General features: G+C 38.8%; 1 protein-coding gene across 1 annotated transcript; it reads left to right on the forward strand.

Annotated features, from left to right (window-relative positions):
* Nucleotides 1-8,642: 8,642 nt before the first annotated feature.
* Nucleotides 8,643-9,956, forward strand: LOC119080476. Its single transcript, XM_037188856.1, has 2 exons — nt 8,643-9,629; nt 9,689-9,956. Exons 1-2 carry the CDS (start codon nt 8,674-8,676, stop codon nt 9,864-9,866), a joined length of 1,134 nt encoding a protein of 377 aa, XP_037044751.1. The 5' UTR covers nt 8,643-8,673; the 3' UTR covers nt 9,867-9,956.
* The last annotated feature ends 181 nt before the right edge of the window (nt 9,957-10,137 follow it).

Here is a 10,137-nt window from a genome sequence, read left to right on the forward strand (position 1 = left end):
TGTTGTTTTGACCAAGGTAAATATATGGGCGGAGGTAATGCCATATATAACCGAATCTACCATTCTTTAAGATCAAAAAATTGCTTAGAAACCTTAGGCACAACATTTTGTAAAACACAAGTAAATCATAGTCAACCATTAAAAAAAAGGTCTCATTAGATCGAACTATTGTGCTAGGCCGCGCGTCTGAATAACATTACCTACACCCATATACCTTGGTTCTGACCATTGGACAATTATTAGTCAAAAATTAAATCAAAAATCTAAAAATCTCAAATTATCAAAATAATTGAAAATCCGTCATTCGGTAAGTCTCCGGATCGGTTCAAAAAAGTCAGCGAAAGTTGGCAACGTCAGGAAAAGTGACGAGTCAGAAAAATTTAAGTCACTTTCACTTTTTCTTGAGGAAAGAAAGTTTAACGAAAATTTTTGACACATTAATTGTTTCCTGCAGCTCCCACAGTCGCGTCTTTGATTATATATAGTCTCGTACAATATTTTTAACCTTTTACGTACGGCTATGTCATCTCTTTGACGGAGATGACTAAAATGAAGGCACAGTTGTATTCAGTTGCTTTTTGCTTTTATAACAGAAATATAAGAGACCAAAATTTGAAGTAGTAGATGCTTTTGCATTTTAAAAAGTTTGATTAGAGGCTTTAACATTTGAATTAACAGATTTAATGTTCATAAACATACGTACGCCGTACGGTAAAGGTTAATATGTTGCTTTTCATTTTGATTTTCCCTGATGATAAAACAAAACCTATGAAAAGTTAACTTGAAATTTATCTAAGGTTTCGGAACAACTCATATCATTTGCAATTTACAGGCAACTTTAGCTCAACCTTAGCTCAACTTTACCTCTAACGAACCGCTATATCGCCTTCTTTCGACAACGATGACAAAAATGAATAATTAGCTCTACTGCCAATATTAATTTACGTATCTGTTGTGGACGGGAGATTTTAGGCAATTTTGCGAGTTGACAAACGAAAATGCCTAAAGTCAACAAGTATACACCTTTTAAACTTTTCATGCCGATGCACAGCACAGCTACTAGCATGAACACTGTCACTTACGGCTATTCATCTGTTATCCATAACGACAACAAAAATAATGACAAGGTCTGGGTTATATGGTCCTTTATACGTATAGTAAAATGCATGTTAAAAAAATTGAAGTACAAGATTTTAAATCATAAGATTAAAATACTTTTTCGCAATTCCGGTCTATAATCATCACCTTTCCATGCATCCATTTAATGTCGTTTTGAAGGTATTTATTTCACTGTATTCCCGGACACAGCGCAATATGAAGTTTTTTTCGCACGCAGTGCGTTATCAGCTTTTTTTTCGCACGCTAAAGAACCTATTACCTTCAACGAAGGCTAAATTTTTATAAATAAAAATCTTGCATTGACCAGAAATCGAACCCCCGACACCAAAAGGTTTTTGAGCACAAAGCAGAGACTTTAGCCATTCGGCTATAGAGTCACACAATTATACCGAACGTATTGTTGAAGCGTATATACTAAGCATTGACTACTCGATTTCATTCAACGCGTCTCTTTACATCACATTGCAATGTGTATTATAATGCAGCCTTCTTGATCGTTCAAATGAATTTCTGTATACACAAGAATTTTAGAACAAAATGTAGGACATGTTTTGCATTGGAAAGGTGATTATGGCCCGAAATTGCGAAAAACGTTGTATCTACCACGGTAGGTATGCCGGTATTTTTTCGCACTAGATGTCGATTGTCGACCCGAGGCGAAGCCTACCTTGGTAGATAAATAACTATTATCGATGGACGTAATAGACTTACTTCGTTCGGGCTACAACTCGCGAAATTGCCTAAAATCTAGCGTCCACAATAAATACGTAAATAACTATTTATCGATAGAAGTAATAGACCCGATAATAATACTGGTAATATGTTTGCCATCTATAACAGGTTAAAATATATGAAGTGAAAGAGCAGGTACGTTGAAAATAATAGTTAAGGACCTTACTAACTCATGCAGCGCTTATTGTGCACGATATTCTCATATAATGACGGATTGAAATTTGTTTTTCGACCCACTCGTTCAGTAAATTGAAGTCTATCAAGATAGATAGATAGAATAAGTGGGTGGCTTTTACGCCTGCACCTAAGCCTCAGATGGGCCTGTTGTGCGTACCCACGGTCGTTTATATTCTTTTAGTCTTGTTTAGAAATTTGAGGATGTTTGATGGAGCGATACTCCATATCGAGGTGTACTTGGTTACGTATGAACCTAGATACTGTGATCGAGCCATAATGTATGCTGGGCATTCGCAAAGAAAGTGTTCTGTGCTTTCGATTTCACCACACTTTTCGCAGTGTGGATCGTCTGCCACCCCAATTGTGTGGAGATGTTTCTTTAGAGAATTGTGACCTGTAAGTATGCCGGCAAGTCTTCTGAGGTTATTCCGATCGAGTGACAGGCAGTATTTCGAATTTTTGTTGTTTATTCTGATCGATATTTTTGCCTGTCTGGCAAAGTCTAGGGTATTCCAATAATTATTGAATTCTTTGGTTTTACTGTTCAGAATGAGCCGATTAAGTGTTGAGAATGATAAGGCCATTGCTGGCTCAGGTCCTATGAAAGGTGTACTAGAAGCTAATCTTGCTAGTTCATCTGCTTTTTCGTTACCAGCGACATTCGTGTGCCCTGGAACCCAAATAAGTGACACTTGGTGTTTTCCAGATAGTTCTTCTAGAGTATCGCGACATTCAAGGACTATTGAAGATGAAAATTTAAAGCCGCTAATCGCTTTAATTGCACCTTGACTGTCTGAGCAAATATTTATGGGTGAGACATTAGCTTCGTGGTTATTAATTATTTCTCTGCAGCATTCCATGATTCCAGTAATTTCTGTAGTGAATACTGTTAAAAAATTTCCTAGTGACACGGATATTTCTTTAGCTATGCTAGGGCAAAATATTCCCGACCCGGTTAGATCGTCCTTTTTTGATCCATCAGTGAACCACGAGAAGTGATTGTGTGCAATTGCATTCGGGGTATCCCAGAAACTACGATCCGGTATATTTACTTTAAATGATTTTTCGAATCTGTAAGTTGGGATGATTAAGTCGCAGGGCATATTGACTTCAGGTATTTGTTGGGACATGGCTGACCACAACTTAGTGTGCCCGAAATTGGCATCATTGATCAAGAGTTCAGACTGTTTGAACCTTAAAAGGGACGACTTGGCAAGAGACTTGATGTGAATATGTAGCGGTTCTATGTTCAATAGTGCTTCGAGTGCTGCTGTTGGGGTAGTTTTCATGGCGGAAGTGATTCCAATTAATGCTAATCTTTGTAATTTACTCAGTTGGGTTTGAACAGATTTCACTTCGCATCTGGGCCACCAGACTACTGCTCCATAACATAGTCTTGGTCTTACTATGGCTGTGTAAATCCAATGGAGTACTTTGGGGCTAATCCCCCAGTCATTGCCAAATAATCTGCGACATTGCCATAGGGATGCTACCGCTTTTTTAATGACGTATTCTGAATGGATGATCCAGTATAGTTTTGAGTCTAATATGACGCCCAAAAATTTTACAAATTCGGAAAAATCGATTTCCTTGCCAAAAAATTTGGGTTTTTTGAGTCCTGTAACCTTCCTTTTACGAGTGAATAATATCAGTCTCGTTTTATCTGGGTTCGCTGATTGCTCCCTACTATGACACCAGGATTCAACTAGTTTTAGTGCTGATTGCATCAAGTTTGACAGGGTCGAGATGCAGATTCCTACTAGGAGAATTGCGAGGTCATCGGCAAAGCTTTGAGAGTAAAAGCCAGCATTATTAAGTAAAGATAGTAAGCTGTCTTTAACCAAACAGTATAGTAAAGGCGGTAGAATACCCCCTTGAGGACAGCCTTTGCTTACGAAAACGCTTACTTTGGCAGTATTAAGGTAGGAGGATACAATTCGATCCCTAAGCATTTTAATAATCCATACAGTTACAGTAAGGTTGATTCCATGTGCGATACATGCTTTCCTTATTGCAGCAAATATCATATTATTAAATGCTCCGTCTATGTCAATAAAGCAACCAAGAGCAAACTCATCTTGGTTAAATGCTTTTTCTATTCTATGCACTAGGTGATGCAGAGCGGTTTCGGATGATCTTCTTGGCTGATAAGCAAACTGACGACTGTGTATGCAAAACTCTTTAAGTATTCCATCTCTCAAGTAGCGATCTATCAATTTCTCCAATGTCTTTAACAAGAAAGAAGTAAGACTGATCGGCCGGAATGCTTTCGCTGCAGTGTAAGTTTGTTGCCCCAATTTGGGTATAAATACAACGCGCACTCCTCTCCAACATTTGGGAATATGTTGGTAACGAATACTGGCAATATAGATTTCTTTCAGGTGATCGTTCATCGAATCAGAACCATATTGCAATAGGGCGGGGAAGATTTCATCTTCTCCTGCTGACTTAAAAGGAGAGAATGTAGATATTGCCCACGTTATTTTTTCCTTGGATACTATGGATTCGGCTATTGCCATATTATCGTCATCTGTGGACGGATTCAATAATAACGAATCATGATTGATTAGAGTCGGGGCTGTAGTACTACCAGGAAAATGTACTTCTAGCAGATGTTGAAGGGTGGCTTCTGTAGAATCCGTAAATTCTCCCGAGGGAAGCTTTAATGATCCTAAAGGATTAGTTGAGTTTTTCGATAAAGACTTAAATAGCCGGGAGGCTCCTGAGTGTGAGTTAACGGTATTACAAAATTGTTGAAATTTGATCCTTTTACTCTTGCGTAAGAATTTGTTATACATACTTTGCGCAGCTCTTCTAGCGGCAACCTTATCGGGCGATTTCCCTTTGGCTTCATTAAAAGCCTTCCTTACAGTCGTTCTAAAGTTTTTCACGTCGGATGTAAAGAATGGTGCTGACCTGCCATCTTTGTACGTCTTCAGTGGACACGACTCATGGTAACTATTTATGATAGCATTTAAAAGTTCATCGGCTCTGCTGTCTAGATTCGTAATTGATTCGATTCGCCCAGTTACAGGCAGTATTGCCTTTGACAAGTTTCTCTGGAATGAGTTCCAATCTGTATTTGCTGGATTTCTAAATTTCAGCGTGTCTATTTTGTCGGTGTCAATAGCAAATCTGATGCACCTATGGTCAGATGTCAAGATGTCATCGGTCACTCTCCAGTCTTTAATAAGATTGGCTACATGTAGCGATGCTAGAGTTATATCTAGTACCTCGTCTCGAATACTATTTCTAAAGGTGGGTTCATTTCCTTTGTTTAGGATTACAAGGTCAGAGCTCAGAATAAATTCGAGCAATGAATCGCCTTTCGGATTACAATCTGAGCTGCCCCAGACTGTGTGATGCGAATTCGCATCGGAACCTAATATCAGAGGAAGATTGTTATTCTTGCAATACGCCACTAACTGAGTAACCTCAGCACTGGGGGGAAGAATGTTCGCTTCCGAGGGAGTATAGCATGATGCTATCACGATTGTATTTGCAACTTTGTTCAATTTAACCTTCAGTGAAATTACTGCTAAGTCCCCCGTACAGAATTGTGTTAACGGGAAGATGTCGCAGTTCTTAGATGCTAAAATACACGCTCTTAATTTATTGCTGCCTTTGTATGAGATGATTTGATATTTCGTTTTGTCTATTAATTTAATCTCATTCCTGAGAATATAAGGCTCTTGGATCATGCCGATAAATCGTTGTGATTCGAATCTCAGATAATTAATTTCTATGCTGGCTGCTTTGCAGTGTTCCATGTTTCCTTGGAAAAATTCTAATCTATTTTTCTTCATCTTGGAAACAGTTTACGTTAAGTGGCTCTAGGCGTTGTGTATAACATCCTACTGGGAGTGTGGCTACTGAGTACGATAATCGCCTTGATGGTAAAAACAAGAGTTGATTTGTATGCTGGGAAATAAATTTTTCATTTTTATTCAATTTATGGGAATGGATTTTACAAATTAGTGATCGCTGCTGCTTCATTCACTTTTTCGGGAACATTTTTATCCGGCTGCTGCCGGCGTACGGTTTGAAATCGACTTCCTTAAGTGCTGGAAGTGAATTTTCATCGACGTTGACGATCCACGTTTGCTTATTCTTTTCGACTTTGGACCGAAAAACGCATCTCCAATTGGAGGTATCCAGATTGACATTTTGCGCTGCCATGAGAGTGAAAATATCGGGTGGCTCGAGCGATGGCATCGACACGATCATTGTGTACTTGAACAGAGTTGGTGGGGCCCCTTGATTGATTGACTTAATTTTCGCGTTTCCCCATGGAATAATACCTGGGATTATCGAAGTGAGCCAATCCCGAGTTGTGGCATTTGAACAGATGTAGCGAAATTTTCCCCGGTCGAGGAAGCTATCCTCAAAGTTGATTTTGCTGATGTCTTTCGCTCGAGTGATTTCTTTTAGCACGGCGGTGTATATGCTGGTGCCTTGCGTCTCACTGAAGAACTCAATTGCTGCATCGTCCGAAACAATGTCGACGATGTGGAAGTCATTTTTAACCACTTCGGAAACAAGCGGCGGCATTGTGACTGATGGTTTCAATTTTTTTCGGAGTAGACGACGACGATTTTTCTGTTGTATCTTCCGAGAATACCATGGAACGGTGGTTACGCTTAGAGGAATTCGTTACCTCCAAATTGTTGAGGTTTGCTGATATACCGCTCAACGACGATTCGCTAATGGTTCGGTATATACGATTCGGTCCAAACACTATTGTTGTATTTAATTCGTTGTCCTCGTTGTCCGATTGTAGGATCTATCAAAGTATTGAGATAACTATTTTAATGACATATTTGTTGCCGTCTGGAACCCGAAAATGAATGTTCATTATTGGTGAAACAGTCATGAAAACGATACCAAAGTATAACTTTATTTCGGCGTGCCACGCGTAATATTGAGACTGTACAAAAATTTAAGGAGAGGTGATGGTGTCCCTGTATTTTGAAGAATCTTATGACTCATTGCAGTGTGTTATTGCATTACTGTAATCAAAACGTGGGCATACGGGCCAATACAAAGCACTGACAGTGCGTTGGGCCAATATCAATTATAAATAAATGCAGAGAAGTATAAAAGTACCGAAATAAAATTTTAAAGATCTCCAAATTTAGCTGTTTTAATTTCAATACGGAGCAGTGATCAATAGAAAATATCTTAGAATGATGGTGATTATGAAGGTTTGATTTACGAAAAATCTTCAGTTTCTTTAAACGATAAAACGGAATCACTAATCTTACTTTTTCTCGCTACATTTCTTACGAAAATCTTTAGTGTTTCTGGTCCTATTGGCTGTGGGTGCACGAGCACGAGCTATGCCGCATGACGAAGTAAGTGCATGCAATTTCTGCTATTAGAAGCGCATGTGATTTACTGGTGGTTGTAATCATGACCATGGAGCTGTAACTCAAACAAATCCTTCTCCTTATACCATTACAATATCCGCAGAGTCAAGGCTGGCGACAAAGTGACGGTGACTATCAATGGAAATGAAAACAATTCCTTCAAAGGATTCGTGGTACATACAAGCCAGGGATAATCAATCAAAACCATAAACTCGGAAAGTTTGTTGCAATTGATGAAGACTCTAAAACTTTGACTTGCGATAATACTGATGTGAGTAATTTGAATTTCAGGACTAGCTTCCAGTACTTTAAAATGAAAATGGATCTTGAATATTTTAATTAGGACACAATAACACAAAAGTCAATTCTAAGCGAGTTGCCTACAGTCAGTTTTTAAATGGATAACTCCAGATTCAGTGCACGAGAACATTGTTTTCTACTTTACCGTTGTTAAGTCAAGGACTGAATTTTGGGTGAAGTTACCCTCATCTCAGACCCTAATTGTTGAATAGTAATTTTGTTGAGTAGGACCAGAGTTTTGATGATGCTGAATTCCCGCAACGTTTGTTGAATATTGCTTTTCTAGACTTTTAGTATTCCTGTATCTGAATTAAATCGAATTTTATCGGTACATCGAATGAAAAAATAAAATTTACTTTGATGACGTTCTGGTTTTCAATTCACAATGGTCGATGCTTTGTTTGGAGATTTTCCAGCTAATATGGCTAATATTTGCTAACGCATTCACTTGAAATGTGCCGAATCCTGTCATTTTGCTAAACCCTAAATGTCAGCCCCTCCAAGTGTTGTCTTGCTTAGTTGTCTCATAACTTCCCTGTATGTTTTTGTATGGATAATCAAGAAGTGTGCACTGCTGAAAGCCCATGCTAAGACGAGTACGGATTGCAGTCGTGTAGCTGGTCAATAATCGTGTTCTGGCCAATAATCGCTATCTTAGTAGATTAATTGAAATGAATCTATCAATAACAACGAAAAGACTTATTTTTTAATCACCTTAGTGCTTTCAAGAACATCTCATCTTTTACCCCATTAGTTTCGATCTCTTTCTTCTGTAAATCGTGGCTGGTTTTATTGATTAGGGATACGGATTGCACTTTCTAAGACTTTAACACAATGTATCACAAACAGCTCGTAAGCTAATTGTCCATTAATGCGCTGATCGTTTAAGTTGCAGTGTAGCTGGTTTTGATAATATTTTTTGGTATAAAGACCAATGTTTCCATTGAATTGAGTTCAGACGCAAATAGTTTGTTTGATGTGCAACCAAAGAACGTTAATAAACTGGTTTTCTCACAATTACAAAATTATGAAACTAAGTTGCACTTTGCTATCAATTTCGGTTCTATTTCAATGCGCAACCGCTTGGACCAGTTTTGATAGTCTGGGTGGAGGTGTAATTCACGTGGCATCGTCATCATGGGGTCCGGGCAGAATGAACATTTTTGGTATTGCTAATAACGGACAAGTCTACCATAGATCGTTTAGGAGTGGTATCTGGTCCGATTGGGAAAGTTTAGGCGGATATACTCAACTGAAACCAGCTGCATTTTCGATTAAACCGAATTGGGTCGACATCGTTTATACCGGACCGGATCAAATGTTGTATCGAAAAACGTGGAATGGATTGGCTTGGAACGATTGGAGACAGATCACGAATGAAGGCAAATTTATATACGGTCCAACTTTAACAGCGAGTCCAGTGGATACTACAAATCTTCACGTGTTTGGTGTATCTAAAAATCGGGCACTTTATCATTGCGTAATCGATGTAACCAACGACCAGTCGTCATTATGGGAAGATTTAGGCGGTGAGCTTGTAGGAGAACCAGCAGCAGTTTCATATGGAAGCAATAGATTTGACGTATTTGGTGTTGCATACGATAATCGAATATGGCAAAAGACTTATGACTACGGCTGGAGGGAATGGAAGGTTCTCTATGGCGGTCAATATAAACCAGGAATTGGAGTAGCATCTAAGGGACCTGGAAGCATAAATGTGTTTGGTAGAGGTCTAGATGACACCATTTACTATCGTTCATATGGAAACGGTAAATGGCACGACACTGAGAGAATGAGGGGACAAGTGAGAGGTAGTATGTCTGCCGTTGCAACTGGGTCAACTCGAGTCGATGTGTTTGTTGCTGGAGAGAGTGACGGGGCTGTGTATCATAGTTATTTGGACTCAAAAAGTGATAATGATCCGACTGATTAGTAAGTTTGGAACTGTTTTCAAGTTTCTTCCTTCATTTCATGTTTTATTTCTACTTTAGTGGCTGTTACAGAGGATTTTGCTGGACCAATTGTAGTACCGTAGTTGCTGATGAAGTAAAAAGATCCGAATGGTGTTACACAACAAAGGGATTTAATCGAGACTTCAAGTACGTTTCGTGCGAAGGCTTCGATAGCTGCCAAAACAACTGGAAATGTGCAGGTTCATGTATGGTTTAGACACAATCGCCAATTAAATTTTAATTAACCAAGCCATTTTATGACAAAAAATAAATAAATTTGGAGTTATACCATTAACCAGCACTAGGAGCACACTCAAAACTGCTAATAGTTTTCGAATAGTATTTTCTATAGAAGTGTACAGAAATGATGTGCTCAACTAGCCCAGAAAATCCAACAGGCAAACTTGCCACAAGAGTGGCCTCTGGTAAAGCAGTGGGTCGATGAATTACATCGCAACTAGTTCCACTACCAACTCATCTGTGGATCC

Source organism: Bradysia coprophila, unplaced genomic scaffold (genome assembly GCF_014529535.1).
Source record: "Bradysia coprophila strain Holo2 unplaced genomic scaffold, BU_Bcop_v1 contig_350, whole genome shotgun sequence".
NCBI classification, from domain to species: Eukaryota; Metazoa; Arthropoda; class Insecta; order Diptera; family Sciaridae; genus Bradysia; species Bradysia coprophila.

Excerpts from the sequence above, each read along its gene's own strand:
- LOC119080476 (XM_037188856.1), top strand. The coding sequence starts at position 8,674 with ATGTGCAACCAAAGAACGTTAATAAACTGGTTTTCTCACAATTACAAA. Across the intron at positions 9,630-9,688 it reads GATAATGATCCGACTGATTA|TGGCTGTTACAGAGGATTTT; the intron begins GTAAGTTTGGAA and ends TTTCTACTTTAG.